This window comes from Oncorhynchus nerka, linkage group LG22 (assembly GCF_034236695.1).
Source record: "Oncorhynchus nerka isolate Pitt River linkage group LG22, Oner_Uvic_2.0, whole genome shotgun sequence".
Taxonomy (NCBI): domain Eukaryota; kingdom Metazoa; phylum Chordata; class Actinopteri; order Salmoniformes; family Salmonidae; genus Oncorhynchus; species Oncorhynchus nerka.
Window position 1 is genome coordinate 84,653,114 of NC_088417.1, and position 27,917 is coordinate 84,681,030.

The 27,917-nt window shown below is 41.6% G+C and overlaps 2 protein-coding genes and 1 pseudogene across 4 annotated transcripts in view; 1 reads left to right on the forward strand and 2 right to left on the reverse strand.

Annotated features, from left to right (window-relative positions):
* Window positions 1–419: 419 nt before the first annotated feature.
* On the forward strand, window positions 420–11,897 carry LOC115119743 (pumilio homolog 3-like; annotated as a pseudogene).
* An 8,395-nt stretch (window positions 11,898–20,292) lies between these two features.
* LOC115119744 (potassium voltage-gated channel subfamily V member 2-like) lies at window positions 20,293–24,698 on the reverse strand. Its single transcript, XM_029648612.2, has 2 exons — window positions 23,287–24,698; window positions 20,293–21,016 (listed from the first exon to the last, which is right to left on the reverse strand). The coding sequence occupies exons 1-2, from the start codon at window positions 24,577–24,579 to the stop codon at window positions 20,771–20,773; spliced, it is 1,539 nt and encodes a 512-aa protein (XP_029504472.1). The 5' UTR covers window positions 24,580–24,698; the 3' UTR covers window positions 20,293–20,770.
* Window positions 24,699–25,818: 1,120 nt separating this feature from the next.
* The window catches only part of LOC115119741 (very low-density lipoprotein receptor-like), a 38,966-nt gene continuing 36,867 nt past the window's right edge, over window positions 25,819–27,917 (reverse strand). For all 3 annotated transcript variants that reach the window (XM_029648604.2, XM_029648605.2, XM_029648603.2), the window contains one exon: window positions 25,819–27,893. In XM_029648604.2, the coding sequence (XP_029504464.2) occupies window positions 27,858–27,893 (36 nt within the window). In that variant the 3' untranslated portion in view covers window positions 25,819–27,857. The remainder of the gene's footprint in view (window positions 27,894–27,917) is intronic.

Genomic DNA, 27,917 nt, shown 5'->3' on the forward strand with positions numbered 1-27,917 from the left:
CACATGTGATATGGTAACGAGCTATAGTGCATAATACAGAACCTCACAGTTCAGAACGCATGGGAAGGTAGGTAACCGTGTGTATTCTGATGCGTAGGTGTCACGTTCTGACCTTTATTTCCTTTGTTTTGTCTTTATTTAGTATGGTCAGGGTGTGAGTTGGCGTGGGCAGTCTGTGTGTTTTTCTATGTTGGGGTTTTGAGTTCAGCCTAGTATGGTTCTCAATCAGAGGCAGGTGTCGTTAGTTGTTTCTGATTGAGAATCATACTTAGGTAGCCTGGGTTTCACTTTTGAGTTGTGGGTGTTTGTTTTCCGTGTGTGTGTTTGTTGCCACACGGTACTGTTTTGGTTTCGTTCATGTTCACGTTTATTGTTTTGTATTTTCATAGTGTTCAGTTTATATCTTAAAATAAAACGTTATGGGCACTTACCACGCTGGGCATTGGTCCACCGACTCTCCACAGAAATTCCTGAACAAAAAACCCCACAGATGGAAAGTTCAGACCCAAAAAGAGGAAGTTCACACCTGGGAAGGGCAATGAAGAGGAAGGTATGAACTGTGTAGTCTCCAATGATCAACGTTTTTAATAGGCTAACTGTACTGAAGATTAAGAGGATTTCTTGAAATAGGTATATTTCTTAGATTCTGAGTTGCATGAATCTCACATCTATATATGAATGATCAGTGATCACACTAATGGTGGAATGCTTGTCTGTTTGCTCAGGTTCCGAGACCAAGAAACTCATTTAACATTACATTTACATTACATTTAAGTCATTTAGCAGACGCTCTTATCCAGAGCGACTTACAAATTGGTGCATTCACCTTATGACATCCAGTGGAACAGTAGTGCATCTAAATCTTTTAAGGGGGGTGAGAGGGATTACTTTATCCTATCCTAGGTATTCCTTAAAGAGGTGGGGTTTCAGGTGTCTCCGGAAGGTGGTGATTGACTCCGCTGTCCTGGCGTCGTGAGGGAGTTTGTTCCACCATTGGGGGGCCAGAGCAGCGAACAGTTTTGACTGGGCTGAGCGGGAACTGTACTTCCTCAGTGGTAGGGAGGTGAGCAGGCCAGAGGTGGATGAACGCAGTGCCCTTGTTTGGGTGTAGGGCCTGATCAGAGCCTGGAGGTACTGAGGTGCCGTTCCCCTCACAGCTCCGTAGGCAAGCACCATGGTCTTGTAGCGGATGCGAGCTTCAACTGGAAGCCAGTGGAGAGAGCGGAGGAGCGGGGTGACGTGAGAGAACTTGGGAAGGTTGAACACCAGACGGGCTGCGGCGTTCTGGATGAGTTGTAGGGGTTTAATGGCACAGGCAGGGAGCCCAGCCAACAGCGAGTTGCAGTAATCCAGACGGGAGATGACAAGTGCCTGGATTAGGACCTGCGCCGCTTCCTGTCTGAGGCAGGGTCGTACTCTGCGGATGTTGTAGAGCATGAACCTACAGGAACGGGCCACCGCCTTGATGTTAGTTGAGAACGACAGGGTGTTGTCCAGGATCACGCCAAGGTTCTTAGCGCTCTGGGAGGAGGACACAATGGAGTTGTCAACCGTGATGGCGAGATCATGGAACGGGCAGTCCTTCCCCGGGAGGAAGAGCAGCTCCGTCTTGCCGAGGTTCAGCTTGAGGTGGTGATCCGTCATCCACACTGATATGTCTGCCAGACATGCAGAGTTGCGATTCGCCACCTGGTCATCAGAAGGGGGAAAGGAGAAGATTAATTGTGTGTCGTCTGCATAGCAATGATAGGAGAGACCATGTGAGGTTATGACAGAGCCAAGTGACTTGGTGTATAGCGAGAATAGGAGAGGGCCTAGAACAGAGCCCTGGGGGACACCAGTGGTGAGAGCACGTGGTGTGGAGACGGATTCTCGCCACGCCACCTGGTAGGAGCGACCTGTCAGGTAGGACGCAATCCAAGCGTGGGCCGCGCCGGAGATGCCCAACTCGGAGAGGGTGGAGAGGAGGATCTGATGGTTCACAGTATCGAAGGCAGCCGATAGGTCTAGAAGGATGAGAGCAGAGGAGAGAGAGTTAGCTTTAGCAGTGCGGAGCGCCTCCGTGATACAGAGAAGAGCAGTCTCAGTTGAATGACTAGTCTTGAAACCTGACTGATTTGGATCAAGAAGGTCATTCTGAGAGAGATAGCGGGAGAGCTGGCCAAGGACGGCACGTTCAAGAGTTTTGGAGAGAAAAGAAAGAAGGGATACTGGTCTGTAGTTGTTGACATCGGAGGGATCGAGTGTAGGTTTTTTCAGAAGGGGTGCAACTCTCGCTCTCTTGAAGACGGAAGGGACGTAGCCAGCGGTCAGGGATGAGTTGATGAGCGAGGTGAGGTAAGGGAGAAGGTCTCCGGAAATGGTCTGGAGAAGAGAGGAGGGGATAGGGTCAAGCGGGCAGGTTGTTGGGCGGCCGGCCGTCACAAGACGCGAGATTTCATCTGGAGAGAGAGGGAGAAAGAGGTCAGAGCACAGGGTAGGGCAGTGTGAGCAGAACCAGCGGTGTCGTTTGACTTAGCAAACGAGGATCGGATGTCGTCGACCTTCTTTTCAAAATGGTTGACGAAGTCATCTGCAGAGAGGGAGGAGGGGGGGGAGGGGGAGGAGGATTCAGGAGGGAGGAGAAGGTTGCAAAGAGCTTCCTAGGGTTAGAGGCAGATGCTTGGAATTTAGAGTGGTAGAAAGTGGCTTTAGCAGCAGAGAGAGAAGAGGAAAATGTAGAGAGGAGGGAGTGAAAGGATGTCAGGTCCGCAGGGAGGCGAGTTTTCCTCCATTTCCGCTCGGCTGCCCGGAGCCCTGTTCACAAATGGGACGACTTCAAGCCACAGAAGAAGGAACTGAAACAGAACCGGCAGCAAACTGAGAAAAATGACTATCAAATAGTGAGCAGCGCCAAGCAGGTGTGGAGATGGTCAGGAGGTAGGCTAAACCAACTACTCTATACTGAACAAAAATATAAAAGGCAACATGTAAAGTGTTGTGCCCTTGTTTCATGAGCAGGGGTAGCATATCAAGAAGCTGATTGAACAGCATGATCACGTTGTGCTGGGGACTAAAAGGGCACTAAAATGTGTAGTTCTGTCACACGATGCCACAGGTGTCTCAAGTTGATGGAGCGCACATTTGGCATGCTGACTGCAACCAGAGCTGTTACCAGTGAATTTAATGTTAATTTCTCAACCATAAGCCACCTCCGTAGTTTTAGAGAATTTGGCAGAAAGTCCAACCAGCTTCACCACGTGTAACAATGCCAGGCCAGAACCTCCACATTCGGCTTCTTCACCTGCGGGATCGTCTGAGACCAGCCACCCGGACAGCTGATGAGACAGGAGTATTTGTCTAATAAAGCCCGTGTGTGGAAAAACTCATTCTGTTTGGCTGGGCCTGGCTCTCAGGTGTGTTGGCCCATGCACAACCATAGATTAGGGCCCAATTCATTTATTTAAATTGACTTATTTCCTTGTATGAACTGTAACTGAGTAAAACTGTTGCATGTAGGGTTTATATTTTTGTTCAGTATAGTTGGTGCCACCAGTGCCACTTTATTTTAATTTGGGGGGGGGTTAATGATGTAGGTTGCATATTTCCACCTGTACTTATTTATTATGTATCTCCATTTCAATACAAGAAAGACTGCGACTAAGAGAAGAGGATCAAACTCATGAGTCAGGAACTTGTTAAAAGATAATGAGTACAGTTTCTATCTCTACCTTGCACATTCTTCCACTGCACATCTACCATTCCAGTGTTTTCCTTCACCTCCATGGCCTTTTTTTGTTGCCTTTTTCCTCCCTTTTCTCACCTCATTTGCTCACATTGTATATAGACTTTGTTTTCCTACTGTATTATTGACATTGTTTGTTTCACTCCATGTGTAACTCTGTGTTGTATGTGTCGAACTGCTTTGCTTTATCTTGGCCAGGTCGCAATTGTAAATGAGAACTTGTTTTCAACTTGCCTACCTGGATAAATAAAGGTGAAATATATATATTTTAAACAGTCTAACATTTACATTGCTGAAAGGCAGCATTCAAATCTATAACTTAGATTGACAATGTACAAATTGAGAGCATGGCACAATGGAGGATTTAAGATGCCGTCTGCTCTCTTTTAAGGTACTTACTACTGAATGTCTGTTCGAGGTGCATAGGAGTCAATAAGAACAGTGGAAAAGATGGAGACTTGCAAACTGTAAAAAACAAAAAATACATTCAAATTTAGGCTTGAATGCAAAAAAAAATGTTTATTAAAACATCATGGTGCCCCCAAAAAAATCAGTAGATAAATTAAAGGCAAAAACAAACATTTCGGCCTAAGGCCATCATCAGTTTGAATGTCAGCACGCACAGCTGGCTGCTATTTCAAGGATAATTGCATGTCACATGATCAAGCAAAAAAATGCATCAGATAATCTATCATATGATCTAGATTATCTACAAAGAGAAATATAAATGATTTATTTTACATTTACCATGTGAACATTACCTCAGAATAAATAACACAGGATCCAGTGCTAGAGGCGTCTCAGTGCTAGAGGACTACAGACCCTAGTTTGATTCCAGGCTGTATCACAACCGGCCGTGATTGGGAGTCCCATAGGGTGGCACACAATTGGCCCAGCGTCGTTAGGGTTTGGCCGGGGTAGGCCACCATTGTAAATAAGAATTTGTTAACTGACTTGCCTAGTTAAAGGTAAAATAAAAACAATTTAAAAAATAAAATAAAAAGTAGGGAGATAGAGATACCACTAGATGGGGGGGGGGGTATTGAACAATAAGAGGCAATATACCACTTATAGAAAACGCTTCCAAAACAATTCTTCACTCATGCCTAACGGGTGGAGAGTTTTTAAATAGAACATCCACCTCATCGCATTCTGTCTAGTTCAAGATGACCACCCCTAAGTCAACATTTTATCTGCTGTATATCACATCTCTATTTTGCATTCAAGCCTCCGTTTTGGATTTCTTCATTTTTTTCTTGACAGTGTGCAGTTCTCCATCTCTTACAATAGAGAATTTGCCATCCACTGAAATGATTGGACAGACAGTGACTGTCAATACTTGAATACTATAAAACAGTTTAGCACAATACTTATTCAAATTCATTTTCAGTACATGACATCCAAATGCTCAACTCAAGTTTGCAGATAAAGTGTATTTTTTTCCTTATTCAGATAGCATTTGCTCACGACTCCAGAGTCCTCCAGTGTTTAATCCAGTTTGGAAACGACAAGCAAAGACAACGTTTTTGATGAACTCCAAGGCCAGTAGTTTGTTCTGTTGTTCATTTTTTAAACGTTATTTAACTAGGCAAGTCAGCAATGAGTCAGTTATTTTTCTCATGCCAATCACAATGCTCTGTATCTGAATAATGTTATCCTGTTCCGTAGATTATATAGTCGAGCTGAGTAAATCAAGTATGCCAGAAATATTGTAAAGAAGTTTTTAACGTATGGGTAAGTGAGCCTTTTGCCACCTCAAATGTTGAATATACATAAAGTCGTAGCACTAGCAATACATGTAGTATTTTAATATCATCCGATCTTATGCTGATATTAGCATTAGATCCTGGCAGGAAAGCTGGCCAAAATAGTCAAAACAAAATAAGGGTAATCTTGTTGATTAAATCATTTTAAATCTGTACGTGATTCAACAGTAGACCTTCGTGATCGCATTTCAAATTAATAATGCCATGCAGCTTGATCTAGTCTGTGGTTGAATTCCCTGATCATTTGCTTAGACATTGACATGGGGAATCAAGTCAATAATTCAAACTCCACTCATTGTAACCTTCACTGTAATCCTGACCTTGGCTGAAGATACCAGCTGTTTTGACTATAATCTGATTCATGGTTCAGATATTAAAAAGGATGGGGACATGCTATCCCAGTATGAAGACATATCTTGTAGGATGAATATAAAGCTCCTCATTTGATGGAGTCTCTACTCACTACTAGTTTATCTGGCATGCAGTGAGGTTTACAGATGAAATAAGTAATCCAGGTTTCTGAATGGAAAATCTGACGTCTGGTATGTGCATCGTGTCCCACAGGAGCAAAGAGCAGGTTGCAGGTGTGATGGTGGGCTTCAAGGGAGAAGTGAGACAGATGCTGTGTCACTGATGCGTTGTCGGTGGTGGAGTACGCTTACAACGAAAAGGCTATCCTCAGACTCACAGAGGAGCTCTACGGAACCACGTTCCAAGTCTTCAAGGTCAGGACCCCTCCAACACCTCTCCCACTGCACTGTAGCAAAGTGGAGTTCTAAGCAGTAGTGGGGTTCTCCAACACCTCTCCCACTGCACTGTAGCAAAGTGGAGTTCTAAGCAGTAGTGGGGTTCTCCAACACCTCTCCCACTGTACTGTAGCAAAGTGGAGTTCTAAGCAGTAGTGGGGTTCTCCAACACCTCTCCCACTGCACAGTAGCAAAGTGGAGTTCTAAGCAGTAGTGGGGTTCTCCAACACCTCTCCTCTAGTTCAGTGAAAGTCTTGAACAGACTGCATAATCACGTTACCAAGAAATACTCTTTCCGATTGCTTGTCTCTGAATATCTGCTGGTGTGGATGACATGCAGAGTGTGACTGACAGTTTGTTTGTTCCCAGTAGGCAGTGTGCCCCACACTAGAGGTGCTGGAGGCTAACCCAGACAAGGTTAATGGCATTTGAGGAAATGAAACTGATCCTTACCCCCATGGCCACAAAGTGAGTATTATTGAGCACACACACCTCTAACCATTCACTCTGCACACAGGAAACGATCAAATAAATCACAATACTGCTTTTGATTTCTGTCCATGTTATCTTCTCCCGTAGAGAGGCTGTGATTAAACATTCTCTGGTGCACAAAGTTTTTCTGGACTTTACCCTGCATGCCCCAGCCAAACAAAGGACTGTAAGTAGAACCAGCAATGACTGTAGAAATCACTGAGGGAATCCTACCATGTTTCTAAAACCATTTTGATCATGTAACTTAACAGGAAATTATTGGGTCGATAAGGGAGTTTGTTGTATATGGCCCACACCCACGATGGAGCTAAAGTCGCAATGCACTGCCTGTGGCATGGGACACCTAAGGTGAGTATTCACTCAGGCCTTCTAGAGATATGATCCTCACCAACCACAGACTAGTGTGTGTCGTATGTATGTCCACTGATTTATTGGTTCTACCTTTCAGGACAGAAAAATCATCATTAAAACCATGAAGACGTACATCAGGAAGTTTGCAATGGTCAGCCAACACAACAATTTGATCGCCACGGTCTGACATGCAAATATGTAAACGTCAGTGTGTGTGTGGCTGACTTATTGGTCTGTTAATTTTCTCTTCAGGGAGAGTGTGTGTTCCTAGTCCTCCTCGCTGCCTTTGACTGCATAGATGACATTAAGCTGGTGAAGCAGGCCGTCCTATCAGAGATTCTGGCCTCCCTGCCCGAAGTCATCACTAATAGGAATGGAAAGAAAGTTCTGCCCCACCCACCTATCACCTGAAATCATCCAGGTGCTGGAGAAAGGAGGTGGAAACGCCCACAGGTGAGTCCTGCCAACACCTACCAATCCCTCCACACCAACTAAGCTAGACTGTAGAACACAGGTCAAACTCATTCCACGGAGAGTGTCTACAGGTTCACTCCCTTGTACTTGATTGATTGAATTAAGGTCACTAATTAGTAAGGAACTCCCCTCACCTGGTTGTCTAGGTCTTAATTGATAGGAAAAAAACAAAAACTTGCAGTGAGTTTTACACCCCTGCTAAAGAACAAAGTGAGGTTAACTTTCCAAATATACCCTAGAGTCCTTAGTTGCTACAGACATTTTTGGACTTAATGGTATATACACCCATTGATGCTTGAAGAATATAACTTAAATGCCTCAAGCTTAGTTCAATTGTCAACCCCCATCAGAATCCAAATTATAAGTTTGTTTTACTCCAATGTTTGTATATAATGTAAGCAAACTGTATAGCCACAAAACATGGTTAAAACTAATTTTTATATAATGGATGGTCAGTCCTTACATCAATGGCTCTGTCTAGGAATTTAAGTGGTTACAATGACATTTATGTACCTAAAAGGTGAATGCTACTTTTTGACCATTTTAATTGAAAAAAGGGCAATTTCTCAAGCCAGAACTTTGTTAGGATTGTCTGGGAGTTTGACTGCACTGGGCCTTTAACATACATGAATTGCTATTGTGAGGCAATTGGACAGAAATTATGAGATGCCATCCATGCTTTTCATAGTCTATACTTGAAATGATTGGTCTCCATCTGATACATTGTCCCTGTGGCAAGAAGGATGTTTCCCATTGTAAGGAGCTCCTGGAGGCGGTGTCTACACCCCTGATTCAGCTCCTGTGGCCACGCCCGCACCATGGTAATAGATAAGGTAAGGCCTCCAGTTTCACCTTTAGGGAAATTCTGGGGTCTGCCATCGCTGACGACTTCACACCAGGAGGGGCAGGTGAGGAGGGGACAGGGTGTGTCAGGGATTCTCCGGTACTTAAAAAAAATATATTTTAGCCAGTAGTTCTGACAGTAGCACTCACCAGCCAAACGTGGTCCCCAAAAATGTCATAGTACATCACATATGTGCAGATGTGCACCACGTCATTGCTCTCTCTCTGTTGTGGGCATCTTGCTAGCTGTCGGGAGGTGCCAAGATGGCGGCTTGAACAGACGCTTTTTTACTTTAGAAAGATTGAGAAAAAAAATGAAAAAAGTTTAGTCATTACTATTTTTATTTGTTCAAGATGTAAGACCTTTCCTGTGAATGGAATAATAATTGGATAATTTATTTTGGCATGTCCATGCAAAGTCGTGACAAAAAAAGAAAGAAAGAAGTTAGCCGTTCTATTGCTAATCAACAAGAGAGAAACATGCTTATAGACAACTGCCATAACTACCCTTGGCCTATGGATAATATCATGCTTTCGAATGCTGAAGATGACGAATTCCCCTCTTTACCGGTTACTCCGTGCAAATCTCCACCCTCCAAAAAACCCAACATGAACTCTGACATCGTGGCTACCCTCTCCTTACTCATCAACTCCAGGTGTGACGCCATTGAGAAAATGGTAGGCGCGAACACCATGGTTATCGAAGGCTTGAAAAAGACTGGAGTTTGCATGTGGTGAAATCAAGGATGTGAAAACGAGAGTGGCAAAAGTTGAAAAAAAGGATGGAAAAGAATAACAATGTCTACCATAGACGTCTCACTGATCTGGAACAATACCCAAGAAAATGGAACCTGAGGCTACGGGTTGCCAGAGGTGGAGAATGAAGTTTTGCCTGCAGAGAAGAACAAAGTTGGTGATACCGCCTCGACAAGAAGCAACAGCAAAACGATTCAAGACCCAGGGGTATCATCATCCTCTTCACTACCAGATTATACAGGGATGCTGTCTGGAAAGCTGCTAGGAAGAACGCCTTCCTTCAGAGCCAAGGTATGCGTTTCGCGGAGCATCTCAGCCCAGAGGACATAGAAAGAAGGAACAAGTTGTGGCCAACGATCAAGATAGCACGACATGAGGGAAAGGCTGCTTACTTCGTCGGAGGACGAGGCTTCATCAACTTTTCAGAAATCCATATTCCTCCCTAAAATCTCACTAGAAGGAACAGGTTGATGGTTTCAGCCATGGTGTTCTAATTTTCTTTGTTGTTTACCTAACAAGCATCAGGTGACTATTTTTCAGGAATACTCAGGTATTTCAATTTATTAGTTTGTTCTTGTATGACCAGAAGACCTATTTTGTTTACAAACTTACGAAGAAGACTGAAAGCTGTATTTGTTTTATGTATACAGTAACTAACTGATACTGTTTTAAAGGGCATACAGGTCTGCTCTGACTTTACACGGTTATTGCTCTATTTAGTTATTAATACTTAATTCCAAAAGGTCTTAAACATTTATATGTAAAACATTTTTTATTCAATTATTTTATGATCAGTTTTCATATGTACTTAAAATAGTAGGTACCCTTTTATTTAAATTATTTATTTTATTTCTCAGAATAGTTCCTAATTCCACTAAAGAGGGTTTTTAGTCTCTCTTACTACAAGAACCCTTGGTTTGGTCTTGAACATCTCGGTTCCTTATCGTTTAGGTTCACTGCTCCTACGTCTGACTCATCCTACTACAGTCTATACTTTTATATAATCTTTGTTGTTTTGTCTTTGTCTATATTATCTCTTAATGCTAGGGGGTTACGAAACAATGTGAAGCGCAAGGCCTTATTTTTATTTGCTAAACATTTTCGAACAGATTTTTGCTTTTTTCAGTCTCACTCAATTTCAGCTGATGCCAACTTCTGGAGGTCACAGTGGGGCAACGATATTTGGCTTTCCCATGGATCTGAACGCTCCGCTGGTGTCACTACAATGAAAAATACCTTTGGTGGTAATATTCTACACTCGGAATGTGACCCCTTTGGTCACTTTATTTGTCTTGTGATCAGTTACAATGACATTACACTCATTACTGTAAACTTCTATGGGTACAACACCAAACATGAGATTGATGAGTTGCTTGAATCTATAGAGAAACATACTTCATTGGTTATCTAAATTTCCCAATTTGTTATTATTGATAGGAGGGGACTTTGACATTACTATAGATAATTCAACTTATAGATGGCCTACCTGGGTTTAAGACTTTTTAATGGAAAAGTTTGATCTTACTGATATATGGAGAGAGAGGTTTCCGGCCGACAGATCATTCACTTGGAGTAACAAAACAGGTTCCAGACAATCCAGAATAGATTTTTGGCTTATATCCAAATGTATTGATAGTGAGTGTGTTCCTACAAATATTTGTACTACTCCCCTCACAGACCATAGGGCCATTTACATTGATATCAAAATATTTACCCCTGATACAAACCTTGGTAGAGCATCCTACTGGAAGCTAAATAGCTCATTATTAAATAATGATATAGTTACATTTGAGGTTAAAGATCTGCTATCACACTTTTGGGAAAGGGCTTGTGAAGAAAAATCTTATTTGCTGAACTGAGAGCTCTTTAAATTTGAGGTGTCCAAATACCTTAGAAAATATAGTAGTAATCTTGCTAAGACCAGAAGAGCTGAGGAGGAAAAGGTGATCATTAAGATAACTTCCCGTTCTCAGAGGTCCCCAGCCGACCTCTCGGGGAGGAGAAGATGGAACTAATTTAATAAACTGGATAATATACAGTCGTATGAAAAAGTTTGGGAACCCCTGACAATTTCCATGATTTCCATTTATAAATAATTGGGTGTTTGGATCAGCAATTTCATTTTGATCTATCAAATAACTGATGGACACAGTAATATTTCAGTAGTGAAATGAGGTTTATTGGATTAACAGAAAATGTGCAATATGCATCAAAACAAAATTAGACGGGTGCATAAATTTGGGCACCCCAATAGAAAAATCAATATCAATATTTAGTAGAGCCTCCTTTTGCTAAGATAACAGCCTCTAGTTGCTTCCCATAGCCTCTAATGAGTGTCTGGATTCTGGATGAAGATATTTTGGACCATTCCTCCTTACAAAACATCTCCAGGTCAGTTAGGTTTGATGATTGCCTAGCATGGACAGCCCACTTCAAATCATCCCACAGATTCTCAATGATATTCAGGTCTGGGGACTGGTATGGCCATTCCAGAACATTGTACTTGTTCCTCTGCATAAATGCCCGGGTAGATTTTGAGCAGTGTTTAGGGACGCTGTCTTGTTGAAATATCCAGCCCGGGCGTAACTTCAACTTTGTGACTGATTCTTCAACATTATTCCCAAGAATCTGCTGATATTGAGTGGAATCCATGCGACCCTCAACTTTAACAAGATTCCCAGTTCCAGCACTGGCCACACAGCCCCACAGCATGATGGAACCCCCACCAAATTCTACTGTGGGTAGCAAGTGTTTTTCTTGGAACGCTGTGCTCTTTTGCCGCCATGCATAACGTCCCTTGTTATGACCAAATAACTAAATCTTTGTTTCATCAGTCCACAGCACCTTATTCCAAAATGAAGCTGGCTTGTCCAAATGTGCGTTTGCATACCTCAAGCGACTCTGTTTGTGGCGTGTGTGCAGAAAAGGCTTCTTCCGCATCACTCTCCCATACAGCTTCTCCTTGTGCAAAGTGCGCTGAATTGTTGAACGATTCCTAAGCCATCTGCAGAAAGATGATGTTGTAGGTCTTTGGAGGTGGTCTGTGGGCTGTTTTTGACCGTTCTCACCATCCTTCGCCTCTCCAGTATTTGACTTGGCCTGCCACTTCTGGCCTTAACAAGAACTGTGCCTGTGGTCTTCCACTTCCTCACTATGTTCCTCACAGTGGACACTGACAGCTTAAATCTCTGTGATAGCTTTTTGTAGCCTTCCTCTAAACCATAATGTTGAACAATCTTTGTTTTCAGGTCATTTGAGAGTTGTTTTGAGGCCTCCATGTTGCCACTCTTCAGAGGAGAGTCAAAGAGAACAACAACTTGCAATTGGCCACCTTAAATACCTTTTCTCATGATTGGATGCACTTGTCTATAAAGTTCAAGGCTTAATGAGCTCACTAAACCAATTGTGTGTTCCAATTAATCAGTGCTAAGTAGTTACAGGTATTCAAATCAACAGAATGACAAGGGTGCCCACATTTTTGCATAGCCTATTTTTCACATCAGATTTAAATTTCAATAGCAACTTAATATTGCTACACTAAAAATCTTTGTCTGGACAATACCCCAGTACTCAGTTTTTATTAGAAAATGAATGGCATGCCACTGTGATATCTTTCTGTGACGACAGAGTGAATTATTATGCAGCCTCAGAGGGGTGCCCAAACGTTCTCATACGACTGTATATAAATTAAAAGCAGAAGGAGCCTTTTATTACATCTAGGAAAAATGGATTGAGGAGGGAGAACAGAATTCATCCTATTTCTTTAGACTTGAGAAATTTCACTCTAAAAATAACACTATCCATAAGTTAAACATGATGGTGATATTACAGATGACCAAAAATGAATCGCTAAATACTGTAGCAATTTTTACAGAAAATTGTATAGCTCTACGTATGGTCAGGAATCGACATATATGTTTTTTTAACTCACTGAATAGTGTTCACTCTATCAGTGATATAGAATTTAAACAGTGTGATGAACCAAAGTTGAAGAGATTAGAGTCTATCAAACATCTAAAGAAAAATAAATCACCAGGTGTTGATGGTATTACATCAGAATTTTACAAATTATTTTCTGAACAAGTAGCTCCCTTCCTATTTGAAGTCTTTTGAGAGAGTATTAAAAACAATGTTCCCCCTCCTACAATGAGTCAGGGGTTAATAACACTGATACCTAAGCCTAAAAAAGAAGTGCTGCTCATCGATAACTGGAGTCCAATTTGTCTTCTTAATAATGACTAAGATATTAGCCTTACTACTTGCAAAAATAATTAAAGAAGAAGTCCTGGATGCAATCATTGATAAAACACAGTCTGGCTTCATGAGGAACAGACATTTCTAACAATGTCAGACTAGTATTAGACGTACTTGACTACTCAAACCTAATAACTGAGGATAGCTTCATATTATTTTTAGATTTTTATAAAGCATTTGACACAGTAGAGCATCAGTTTCTCTTCCACTCCCTTGAGAGACTTGGCCTTGGGGATTTTTCCTGTAAGGCTATTAAGACTCTCTCTGCAAATGGTATCTATCAAATTGAAATATGGCACCTCACCTAGATTTAAGTTAAAGAGAGGACTTAGGCAAGGTTGTCCTATCTCTCCGTACCTGTTTTTATTAATCACCCAACTTCTTGCAAATTCTTTAAATAATAGTCATGTACAAGGTATTTCCATAGTTGGTAAATAAATTATTATAAGCCTGCTGGCTGATACTACACTTTTTCTGATAGACGCTAACCAAATTCCCATATCGATCAATGTGATACAATCCTTTTCCAAAGCGTCTGGTCTATATCTTAACATTAATAAATGTGAACTCATAGCTGTCAAAGATTGTGACACCTTCATATTATGGTATTCTAGTAAAATAATTACTTACCTATTTAGGCATAACCATTACACAGGAGCAGAAGTCTAGAGGCTTACTAAATTTTAACCCTCTTATTAAAAAAAACAGAGGACGCTAAATCAATGGCTACAGAGGGACTTATCTTTAAAAGGTACAGTCCTAATAACCAAGGCTGAAGGTATCTTTATATCTTGACAGTAAAATAAGCAAGGAGATAGACCAGCTGCTTTTCAACTTTCTTTGGAGAAACCGTACCCATTGCATTAGGAAAACTGTTGTAATGAACACTTGTGAGAATGGTGGACTGAATTTTCTGGACTTTACTACCTTAAATAATACGGCAGCGTAGCCTAGTGGTTAGAGCGTTGGACTAGTAACCGGAAGGTTGCAAGTTCAAACCCCCGAGCTGACAAGGTACAAATCTGTCGTTCTGCCCCTGAACAGGCAGTTAACCCACTGTTCCCAGGCTGTCATTGAAAATAAGAATTTGTTCTTAACTGACTTGCCTGGTTAAATAAAGGTTAAAAAAAATAAAAAAAATATAAAAAAATTGGATAAAACAATTCCTAAGAAGACTCACTTCTATCTGGAATGTTATTCCTCATCATGTTTTCTCTACTTTTGGTGGCCTTAACTTCATGTTGTTTTGCAATTATAATATTGACAAAGTTCCAGTGAAACTGCTTTTCCATCGGCAGGTTCTCTTGTCATGGTCCTTAATTTATAAACACAATTTTTCTCCACACAGATCTTGTATATGGAATAATCGGGATATATTGTATAAAAAAATACTTATTTGTTTTTAGAATATTGGTTCCGAAATAATATCCTATTGGTGAGCCAACTGGTAAATGCAGAATATTTTACTCAGTTATAAGGAATTCTTATCACTTTACAAGGTCCCTGTAACACCTAAAGATTTTGCAATTGTTTTAGATGCCATTCCCTCAGGTGTTGCTATGTTATTCAGGAACATGTCAAGACCTGACCCTCAGAGCCTACCTTCTGTTGACCCTGTTGACTCATCAGTAGGAAAGATTTCTCTTTTGGTCCATTCAACAACAGAGCGATGCGAACCTTGTTTCAGCAGGATGTTGTATCTATACCTTATGTCATGCCTTATTGGAATGGATTTATTGATAATATCTGTTGTAAAAAAGTTTGGATGTTGCCACACACATACCTACTTGTTAACAATATTAAGGAAGTTTCTAATTGAACAGGTTTAGGTTTATAATTGAACACATTTATGAAGATTTTACACTATTGTGGAGAGATTACATTTACATTTAAGTCATTTAGCAGACGCTCTTATCCAGAGCGACTTACAAATTGGTGCTTTCACCTTATGACATCCAGTGGAACAGCCACTTTACAATAGTGCATCTAAGTCTTTTAAGGGGGGGAGGTGTGGGGGGGGGGGGTGAGAAGGATTACTTTATCCTATCCTAGGTATTCCTTAAAGAGGTGGGGTTTCAGGTGTCTCCGGAAGGTGGTGATTGACTCCGCTGTCCTGGCGTCGTGAGGGAGTTTGTTCCACCATTGGGGGCCAGAGAGATGTACTGTTTGGATTCTTTACATACAATAGAAATAAGCTGAAACATTTTTATGTAATTAATTTCATTATTCTTTTGGCCAATTGTCATATACACAAATGTAAATTTACAAACAGAAAACCACATTTTCGTACCCTACAAAATGGAACTATTTTAAGACGGTTAAATGCTCTACTAACAAAAAAGCTGTTAGAATTGTAAGTATATGCATGTCCCTTAAGGTCCTTGTGTAATTGTAATGTGATATTGTACCCCCTAGCCCCGCCCCCAGCCCCGCCCCTAGCTCGATTGTCCATTGTTTGTAATATACGTATGCTTGTGTTCCCTCATGTGCTTTATGTATATATTTGTTGTTAATAAAAAAATATATTGCTAGCTGTCACTTAAATGGGGAGGGACTGAAGCTCACTGGCTGGAACTCAAATTGCAAGGGGGCTGGCCTAGGAACAGTGGGTTAACTGTCTGTTCAGGGGCAGAACGACAGATTTGTACCTGGTCAGCTCGGGAGTTTGAACTTGCAACCTTTCGGTTACTAGTCCAATGCTCTAACCACTAGGCTACCCTGCCGCCCCTAGGGAAAATGGCGCAGCGTAACTTTCAAACAAGAGATTTTGTGGCTAATTGAGGTAAGACAGTAGTTCTGCTCATAGATTATGCATGTATGAACTACACATTGACACCAGCAGCAAAGCGGGAGGTTTAAAGCGGGAGGTTTAAAAAAAGGGTCAAATCTGTGGTGTCTCTGTTCTCTAGCAAGTGCTTGGTATTGTGTAAACATTTTTCTCATCTATGTCCTGTTCTATAGCTGCACATGGCTGATCGAATAAGGCGAGATGGAGGCCGGGAGAAAAGGTATGACTGACCGCACATATCACCCAACATTTGTTTTATAAATAATATCACCTGTAGGCCTGACCGCACACATATCACCTCACAGTTATGATCTGGACGTGGTACTCACACAGACAACTGCAAAAATGCCTGTGGGCGTGTCCATATTGCCTCGTGATTTGATTCTGTATCTTCCTGACCATGTCTCCACAGAGCATTTCTTCAGGGTCCTGTTGGACATGGTGGGTATGGACAAGTTGAAGACGTGGGCTGCAGTGAACCATGGGACCATCGTGCTCTGTTGGTGAGTACCTCTACACTGTTAGATCCAATCCCTCTACCCAGTCACATAGCAAAAACTCCAGCACAATGGACTAATCCTGCAAAGCAAGCAAACTGGTGCTTAACTAAAACGAGTGTTAATAGAAGAAATGATTCCAGCTCCTACCGATTGAAGTTCCCTAATCTTGTTGATTCATATGCTCTGAAATTAGACTAAGATTTCTTTGGTTATTTCTTAGTTATTTAAACATTTAAATCTTCAATGTTCTGCTTGTTATATCAGCCTAGCTGTTTGTTAGTTGCCAGTGAAGTTGAGTGAAAAGGGAGAAAAGGGCGGGGCCAGCTAGGGGTTAAGCATGTCTTACAGGGAGACTGTTTGTATTCATTCTCCATATCGCTGGGTGATGTGGGTAAGAAAAGGGCGGGCACAGCTGCCCATTGTGAAACAGCAACAAGCAGTGGATTACATTTCAATTCCTTTCGTTTAATTTTCTGGTTTCTCTGCCACTTCCCTTGTTCCTTTTCACTCTAGTCCCCACCCCTTCCTCCATGTGCCCATTGTCCTTCTGTAATCACTAAGACGTTAAACACAGATTTCTGGTTCTCATTTATAAGCAGTATAGTCTAACATCAAATTATTTTATTTAATTCTAGACGTTCACTTTTCGCTATTGATATTCATTTTAGTATGGGTAGAAATGTTACTACCCAGTATGAGATGTGGGGAAGAAATGTGGGATATGTAAAGGTTACCTTCAACAAGCTCTCTTGTTAGTGGAGGGATTGGCCAGGGTAGGCAGTCATTGGAAATACAAATTTGTTCTAAACTTTTAACCAGGCAAGTCAGTTAAATGATATTTTGTTTGTTTCCTGAACAGTGCCGATGGGAGTGTTGCCGGGGAGATCAGGGAGGTATTAAAGGCCTACTACGCTCCAGAACTACAGAAGATCCAGCACTGTAAAGGAGTGGAAGTTCTGCTGGAGAAACTGGTCTGATACAGATACCATCTCACCAACATTGACCCCCTCTGAGATACTTCACCAACTATTGTGACCTCACCAACTGGAGTCACAGGTTCTCATAACTGTCCCCTTTGACCTGACCATCCTGGTGAAATCCCTACTATGACACGAAGATGGATGAAAAGAAACACTGATTTGTACTGCATTTTGTCAAATTCATTTAGGTGTGCTTGTTTGTAAAGCTGTGGAGCAAGTATTTAAATGTAAAAGGCACAAATACTGGCAGTGTTTTTGTATAATCTTGTAACTGATCGGTATGAGTTGTACTAGCTGACCCAGGAGCTGGAATTAACTAAAAGAAAACATGTTATTGCAACACAAACTATCCATTGGCAGAGAATGTCAGTAAGCAAATTTCATATTTTTTTTTCATCTGTAGAATATTAACCCTGATGGTTTGTGTGTCGTCACCTTTATGCCACGTTAAATCACCAAGCCGTGGTCCGGTCTGGTAGTCTGCTCATCTATGACGGAAGGAAGCCTGCATTCTCACTAGCAAATTCATTTAGTGGGCCCTGCTCAGGTTCCATCTGTCCTGGTGTCTGATCCGGACAGACCCAGTCAGACGAAACGGCTTATTTCTTCCAGAGGCCTCACATTCTTCTAATCAGTAGAGGATTATCAATGGCTGCCTGTGTGGCTACTATTTGGGAGGTTTAGGCTCATGGCAGTAGTCGGACTTGCACTACTTTTGAGAATTTTGTTGACCAGTGAAGACAATTTGGGAATCAAATCAACACTGAGAGCTGTGCTGTTATTTTGATGATGCTCTTTTTAGCAAAAGGTCTGAAGTTTAAATACAGTATCAATGTTCAGGTGGCTGGTGAACCTTGTGGGTAACACTGACAGAGTTTATCAACAAATATTTTCCGGGAGGAAATGTTTGCTTATCTGAGAGTACTTGAGGTTTTCTAAACACACATGATCAGTGACCTACTCTTTTTAATCTTCTGGTGTGGAAACATTGCAAGCTGCTTCCATATTCATAAATCCGCTTTGGGAAGATTCAATCTTCCAGATACCCAGATTATTTAACCTGTCTGCAGATTCATCCAGATGTTGCATTTTGAACGTATTATTTCAGACCCGACCGGGTGCCGTTCTGCAGTGGATTATGTCTTCTTGTTGGGATAACATGGCCATAAGGACTGGAGGGGAATAGTGTGGTATACAAATATAGTTGAAGTCAGAAGTTTACATACACTTAGGTTAGAGTCATTACAACTTCTCCACAAATTTCTTGTTAACAAACTATCGTTTTGGCAAGTCGGTTAGGACAACTACTTTGTGCATGACAAGTCATTTTTCCAACAATTGTTTAGACGGATTATTTAACTTTTTCACTGTATCACAATTCCAGGGGGTCAGAAGATTACATACACTAAATTGACTGTGCCTTTAAAACAGCTTGGAAAATTCCAGAAAATGGATGTCAATTAGCCTATCAGAAGCTTCTAGAGCTATGACATCATTTGAGTCAATTGGAGATGTACCTGTGGATATATTTCAAGGCCTACCTTCAAACTCTTTTTGCTTGACATCATGGCTGATTTCTTTTGATTTTCCCAAGACCTCAGAAAAACAAATTGTAGACCTCCACAAGTCTGGTTCATCCTTGGGAGCAATTTCCAAATGCCTGAAGGTACCACAGTCATCTGTACAAACAATAGTACACAAGTATAAACACCATGGGACCACACATCCATCATACCACTCAGGAAGGAGATGCGTTCTGTCTCCTAGAGATGAACGTACTTTGGTGCGAAAATTGCAAATCAATCCCAGAACAACAGCAAAGGACCTTGTGAAGATGCTGGAGGAAACGGGTACAAAAGTATCTATATCCACAGTAAAATGAGTCCTATATCGACAACCTGAAAGGCCGCTCAGCAAGGAAGAAGCCACTGCTCCAAAACCGCCATAAAAAGCCAGACTACGGTTTGCAACTGAACATGGGGACAAAGATCATACTTTTTGGAGAAATGTATTCTGGTCTGATGAAACAAAAATAGAACTGTTTGGCCATAATGACCATCATTATGTTTGGAGGAAAAAAGGGGGATGCTTGTAAGCCGAAGAACACCATCCCAACTATGAAGCACCGGTGGCAGCATCATGTTGTGGGGGTGCTTTGCTGCAGGAGGGACTGGTGCACTTCACAAAATAGATGGCATCACGAGGATGGAAATATACAATAACCCCAAGCATACTTCCAAAGTTGTGGCAAAATGGCCTAAGGACAACAATGTCAAGGTATTGGAGTGGCTATCACAAAGCCCTGACAATCCTATAGAAAATTTGTGGGCAGAACTGAAAAAGTGTGTGCGAGCAAGGAGGCCTACAAACCTGACTCAGTTACACCAGCTCTGTTAGGAGGAATGGAACAACATTCTTGAAGCTTGTGGAAGGTTACCTGAAACATTTGACCCAAGTTAAACAATTTAAAGGCAATGCTACCAAATACTAATTAAGTGTATGTAAACTTCTGACCCACTGGGAATGTGATGAAAGAAATAAAAGCTGAAATATATCACTACTATTATTATGACATTTCACATTCTTAAAATAAAGTGGTGATCCTAGCAGACCTAAGACAGGGATTTTTACTAGGATTAAGTGTCAGGAATTGTTTAGAAAAACTGAGTTGAATGTATTTGGCGAAGGTGTATGTAAACTTTCCACTTCAACGGCCTCATTTCTTCTGTATGAAGTCTAAGAGTCTAAATCTCATGTGTAGTTGAAGGATCACTTTAGATGAAAAAGAATAATGATTACTTTGTCAGCATTATTTTTGCTACAATGCAAGGTTGCACTCCCCTCCTTAGGAGCATTAATATCCAAGTACGTAATTCCATACACGAATCTTATGTTTGGCAATGAAACTATGCAAGCAATAAAAATCATATTTATAGGAGAATCCATTTCTAAAACCTGAATTGAACCATTTATACAGTAAAACAGATGCATAGTAACGCCAGCTCCCTGGGAACCCCACTTGGTAGTGGCGTAAGTCACAAAATAACTTAATTGAATGGAAAGTCTCCCATAGTGATCTTAGAACATTCAGTGTGTCTATGGACAGCATTTGGTTAACTTCCTGGCCGCCCTCTTGGCGAACCTGACCTTGCCCCGAGCCTTCACTGTAGACGTGAACTCCTGAGACTTCAGCTTGGTATAGTAGTCTGAGAACTTATTGTACAGGATGGAAATGGGCATGCCGTTCAAAATGACCCCAAAGGAGATGCAGGTGAAAGCAAACAGCCGGCCCAGGATGGTCTCTGGAAACATGTCTCCATAGCCCACAGTAGAGATGCTCACCTGAGGGAGAAAGCCAATGGTAATTTTATTTGTAAACACGAACGTAGTCTCTACTGAACTTGCTAACATTGCCAGGACCGGAGTTGACCCTTCATGGTGTGTGTGAGTGCCACAGTGTTCATGACAGGCATGGGAGAAGGCCAAGGAGAGCCCATGTGAAAAGCTTTGTGTGGAGGGTTAATCGAAGGGAGGGCGAGTGAAGTAGTTTATGAGTTTCTGAGGCTATATTCGCTGTCCTCCTGAAGGCTGTTGAAGCATTGTTAAATGGAATTACAGAACTAAGGGACTAGGTTAGTCTACAGTCAATGGACGTAGGACAGATCAATTTACATGTCCTCATCTAACGCCTTCAATTAATTAAGGTGGAAGTGCCTCAAGGGGAATCCTTAAATACCTTTCCTCTGGCAGAGTTCAGCCGTCCTTAATACCATTTTGCACGTATGTACACTAGGTGTACATAAACATTAAGAATGCCTTCCTAATACTGAGTTGAGCAGCAGCATTGCAGTTCTTGACAAACGGGTGCACCTGGCACCTACTACCTGATAGGAATTGTATGAATAATGACTAAACAATATCTACATTTTAAATAGAACTATAACTAATTCAACTCTACTCTGTTTTATTATATCTGATTAACAATATTAATTCATAAGGAATGGATTGTGGAGCATGAAACAGGGGGTAATTAAATAAAATAAATACCATTCCAGCCAGGTTAGAGGGGACTGGAATTGTGGGTTTTTAAGTAACCTACGGTTGAACCGACTCAACTTAGCTCTGGGATGTTTAGATAAGGCAGTGTGTGTTTTCTTAGGTTTTCCATTAGCTGGAACTGTCTGCTGAATGGTGATGGATGAAAACTTCAGAAGTTTTTATCTTGATTTAACTGTGTGTCTGGAGTAAGAGAGCAAAGGGGTGGTAATAAACTATTGAACTGTTGGGAGGAAGAACATTTTATAACCTATGACGTCATATTTTGTATATAAACTGTTTGTGGTTACATGGCAGCGCGCTCTGAGAATAAATACTATTATCTAATTTTGATAAGACTGGTCTCTGTCTATTTTATGCAAATAGGAATCAGTCATTCTGATGGAAAGAGCAAGTGTTCTTAATATTTAGTACACTCAGTGTATATTTTAGGCATGGAAAAATAGCTTCCACATCAGCTCTAATTAATATTTAGTACACTCAGTGTATATTTTAGGCATGGGGGAAAATAGCTTCCAAAACCGCTCTAATTAATATTTAGTACACTCAGTGTATATTTTAGGCATGGGGGAAAATAGCTTCCACATCCGCTCTAATTAATATTTAGTACACTCAGTGTATATTTTAGGCATGGGGGAAAATAGCTTCCACATCAGCTCTAATTAATATATAGTACACTCAGTGTATATTTTAGGCATGGGGGAAAATAGCTTCCACATCAGCTCTAATGAATATTTAGTACACTCAGTGTATATTTTAGGCATGGGGGAAAATAGCTTCCACATCAGCTCTAATGAATATTTAGTACACTCAGTGTATATTTTAGGCATGGGGGAAAATAGCTTCCACATCAGCTCTAATTAATATTTAGTACACTCAGTGTATATTTTAGGCATGGGGGAAAATAGCTTCCACATCCGCTCTAATTAATATTTAGTACACTCAGTGTATATTTTAGGCATGGGGGAAAATAGCTTCCACATCAGCTCTAATTAATATTTAGTACACTCAGTGTATATTTTAGGCATGGGGGAAAATAGCTTCCACATCAGCTCTAATTAATATTTAGTACACTCAGTGTATATTTTAGGCATGGGAAAATAGCTTCCACATCAGCTCTAATTAAACAAGGTGGGGATATAAGGGCAGCTACTTGCAATGTGAAAAAGTATCTTAAAAGGCAACAGTGATAATAGGCTACTGTAGCTGACAGGGGTGTGATGAAACAATTATTTCTGCCAGCATGTTGGTGACTAGGTGGAATTGAAATGTAAGTGACCAGACATTATCATAATCCACAGGTAACAATGAATCAATGTTGCTCAAAACTGTAAAACCCAATTGTGTGTATTGTCAACAGTACCAAATAAACAGAGACAGCACAGAGCAGGGCCAGAATGACAGTCCAGGATATGCAGTGTTATTGTAATAATATACCAGTTACTTGCTGGGACATAAGTGAATGTTTCAAAATAAGGAAACTAATCAATTAAGTAATATAATCATCTTTAGCCAATTACTTATAATAACCAATGAAATAGTATGGGATTACTTACAGCTGCCCACCACCATGCCTGAGGGATGCTGGTGAAGTTGGTCTGATGGACATCATGCTCTACAGTGTAGACCATGGCAGAGAAGGTGAGGATTCCCATGGCGATGAAGAGGAAGAGGCAGCCCACTTGCTGGTAGCACTGGCGCAGCGTGAAGCCAAATGCCCTCAGCCCCGTAGAGTGACGGGCCAGCTTCAAGACACGGAAGATCCTCATCAGACGCATGATTCTCAAAACCTGGCCCAATTTGCCCACCCGGCCCACCGTCTCGATGTCTTGGTGCTTCCCGTAGTTGTCGGTCTCGAAGCACTCCAGTACCAGCTGCAGGTAGAGGGGTAAGATAGCGATCAGGTCCACCCCGTTCAGGACGCTTTTTCCGAAGCGCGGCAGGTCCGGGGTGGACACCAGACGCAGCAGGTATTCCATGGTGAAGAAAGCGATGCAGAAGGTTTCCACATACTCCCCATAGGTCTTCCCACTCAGCTGTCCCATGGTGGTGGTATACTGCATCTCCTCCACTGTGTTCAGCGTCATGGCCACCAGGGACATCAGCACGAAGAAGCTGGAGGCTACAGCCATGAGCTTGGCAGTGACCGAAGAGAAGGGCTTCTCCATCAGGTTCCAGATGATGTGACGCATCTGGCCCAACGCCATCCCGTGGAACAACTCCTCATTCTCCTCCATCTCAACCTCTGCCTCCAGCTCCCTCTGGATCTTCAGCTGCTCACTGAGCTCGTCCTGGCGCTCCTCGAAGGAGATGCGGCAGCAGCGGTGTGTGTTCCTGATCCTCACGCCCCAGTAGTTGATCTCCTCCAGGAAGTTCCTGGGACACAGCTCGTCCTTAATCCAGAGGACGCCCGTCCGGTAGAAGTTGAAAATGTTGTGGAAGATGTCCGGGTCTCTGTCGAAAAAGAACTCGTTGTTCTGGACAATATAGTCGTCACACAGGTCCAGTTTCCTGTTGTGGTCTGTGTATGTCGCCAGGCGGCCGATCCTGGTCTTGGGATACTTGGCAGCCACCCTGTAGGAGATCTGATACACCGTCCCACCCACGTTGATGTTCAGCATGTAGTTCTTCGCAGGAAAGGAGAGGCCTCTTGTCAGGTATGTCATTACATCTTCCTCATCTTTGTACTCTGCGTAGATGTCACGGCTGAGTTCTTGCATGGAGTTCCATGGTTTCACCAAGTTGTTCTGGGTGAAGGGAATATTGTTGTCCTCCTCTGGGTCCTTGTATGTGGGGCCTGTCCCCCCGACTTTGTAGTTGGGGAAGAGGCTCCGTCTCCTTTTGAGCATCCTGGAGGTCTGCACTGGGACCTGGTTAGACGCGGTAGCTCACGGAGTGGTGTGGAGGCATTAACACAGGTCTAATACGCTCTCCTGAGTCACTTACAGCAGTATACCAGCAGAGAGAGAGAAACAACCCTGACCGTCCAATGTTGCTGACAGAGGATCTGGGTGCTTTAAGTTTTAAATACTAATATCCTCTTCCAGTCCCTTTCCCCTATTCGCTCTCTCATTCCCCCTCCCACCACCACCCTGACATCTTTCATTTGCCTTACATTTCAAATTCCCTATCCAGAGCAGGGGACTCTGAGCTGTATTATGGACCATTATGGACTTCCTGGTTAGTAGTAAAGAGGTTAAGGATGCAGCATAAATCCAGCTTGAGTTAATGATTTGAACACTTTTCCAACCTGTTATTTCTGCTAATGTCCAATGTTTCAGATGATGAAATATGACCTATAATTATTTACAATGAGTGAAAGTTTCTCCAAATATTTTTTTATGTTAAAAAGAAGCTTTTGTGTTTTAATTAACGGTGTGGGCATATACGGATCAGTAAAAATATGAATGCGAGATTGCTATTTACTGATGGAGGATGAGATGGCCAATCATTTTTTAAACGGTCCATTTGAGGGTTTAAAAAAAAAAAGCGTTTTTCTCCAAATTATGCTTTGGCCACAAATACGAGTATAGGATGAGTCAACAACATATTTGGGTATGAGTTAACATAATATTAACTTTTAAAGTGATATTCTCAATGGACAGTTACTTTAACAGCAGAAATTGACAGAAGCATTAAGGAAATCTTTCCGGTCATCTCATGAGATGTGCTTTCAATTTACGCTGCTATACGTTCAGCTGCATATAGTTGTAAAAAAATGATGTAGAGTATTTTAATCATAGAGGCACAATAACACACCTCAGGCCTGATGTCTACTGGCATTAACATGCAGACTGGAGTCCGGTGGGGGCAGGACAACTCCAGCTTAGATCCGGCCAACTGCACTATATGCCATTTCGTCGCTCGCCACCAAGTGGCTCTAACCACTCTCCCATGCAAATAACTGAATGGCAAATTCCTCCACGTCTCTGTTTATTACCTGCAATGGAACTTTGATGTGACCCTTTAATCCAATCTGGTGCAAACAAACTACTTTAAAAGTGCTCTTCAGGAACCTGCCCTCCTAGCTTTGTGTAAATTGCTTAATCCAGTTAGCCTTTTTCCTGTACACACACAACACAGTCCACTGAAATGCACATTTTTATTTTACCTTTAACTAGGCAAGTCAGTTAAGAACAAATTCTTATTTTCAATGACAGCCTAGGAACAGTGGTACTAACTGCCTTGTTCGAGGGCAGAATGACAGATTTTTACCTTGTCAGCTCGGTTGCTGGTCCAACGCTCTAACCACTAGGCTACCTGCCACCCCAAATATTAGCTTGAAAGATTGATCATCAGCCTCCAATATATTTTTCATAAGGGAAGGTAAACACTGTCTTGGTTGCCTGGCAGTATTAGATGGGTTGTCTTTGGGATGATGATGCTGTGCATGATTTCCTGTACATCAAAGCTGACTCTATACTGCCACCTGCCTCTGCAATTGTTATAGTCAGGCACAGCTCAAAATGCAGTTGAAATAGGCTGTCAAATCATTCAAATGTAGTAGCAATGCACTCTTAAATAGCTACTAGAGCCACTACCTTAGACCTTCAACAAACCCTCTACACAATAGGCTGTAGAGATTCTCTACCCTTTTCCGGAAGTGTGCACACTCGTTCACCATCCCCACACCACATTTAAAAGCATTGAATATGTGCATGCATGACATTCTCACACCCATCATTCCGTTTGAGTCAATAAGAGGTGTGTAAAGTGCACAATTCAGGAGAATGGTAAGAGAATCAGAATATATCCCTAAACACATGGTGGTATAGGACAAGATCTAAGTTCTCAAAGTCAAGCAATGAGTTTTAAATGACTTATGGGTCTTGTTTTATTTGATCACGATACAGTATTTAGTCCCCATAATCTACAAGGTTGGAAAAGATCACAGCAACAGAACACCAAGGGTGTACTCGTAAATTCACCCTGGAGTGCGCTCTGGCCATTTGTAAATTCAGAGTTGATCCAAACGTTCTGATCTCACAACGGCAGTCAAGCACCCAAGCTAACTGGCTATAGTTAGCTAGCTACTTCCAGCCAAATGAGAGAACACCTCACTCTGACCAGTTTACTTACCCTAGCAGAGCTGGTTAGGCTGTTCATGTTATCCGTTGGTGACTAACTGTGCTGCGGGCAAGAATATAATTTTTTTTTTTGCCGATGTTTACTGACACCGGTCATATTCAACGGGTGTTGAGTGTTCATAAATTCATCAGTTATGCTGCGCTCTGACAAGAGTGCTCTGAAATCAGAGTAGATAGCCAGAGTGAATTTACAAACCCACCCTAAAATACAAAAGTTAAATCTAGTTTTAAATACATCTTACTCTACCCTGGTACTACAAAAATGTATACAATCTTATTTACAACGGAACATTTTATCAAAGTGCTTCAGTCCTGATTCTGTTCTTGGGGGAAGAGGGTTTATGTACAATATTTTACAAATGATGTAGTACCATCACATTCAATAGAGCTCATCTTCCCAAGCACAGAGTCGCATAAAAATTATTTAGAAGAATGTGCTTCTGGAGGTAATGTTCATACGAAAAAAAAACACATATTTTATGACAGTACTGCCTAAAGTATGCTTTTAAATAAATATTCACAAAAATACATGTCCACCAGGGGACTGAAAGTCAGAACCAGGAACTCTGCATCACCACCCACACACGTGTTCTGAAGTAACACAAGTTTCTACTGTATGTAGTAGAATCTTTGAAATGTTTTGGGGCTGAGGGAGGAATGGGGATATAGAGGCCAAGCTCCCAAAATCCCTTAACACACTAAGGCTGCGTTTAAACAGGAATGCCAATTCTGATCTTTTTTTCCCCACCAATTGGTATTTTGATCAATCACATATCTTTTTCAGAGGTGATCTGATTGGTCAAAATACCAATGTGTGAAAAAATGTTTTTAAAAAATGTAAAAAAATTCAATGGTGCTGCCTGTCTAAACGCAGCCGGAGTAGGACACAATTCATATTCACACAAATGACAAACATCCCCAGAACTGATAACTTAATGCTTTTCAGAAGGCATCTGGATGCAGCTCTGCTAAAGAAACAGAGGTCGTTGGCAAGGAGACCAAAGCGTCAGTAAACCGATGGGGATCATTTGGAAGGTTGGTTATGACAAGTCATCTTCTGTATTCACCACTGATATCTGGAAGGAAGACAAAAGCACAAT

Coding starts and splice junctions, on each gene's coding strand:
- LOC115119744 (XM_029648612.2), bottom strand. CDS start 24,579: ATGCTCAAAAGGAGACGGAGCCTCTTCCCCAACTACAAAGTCGGGGGG. Junction 21,017..23,286: donor AGGCATGGTGGTGGGCAGCT/GTAAGTAATCCC, acceptor TTTCTCCCTCAG/GTGAGCATCTCTACTGTGGG.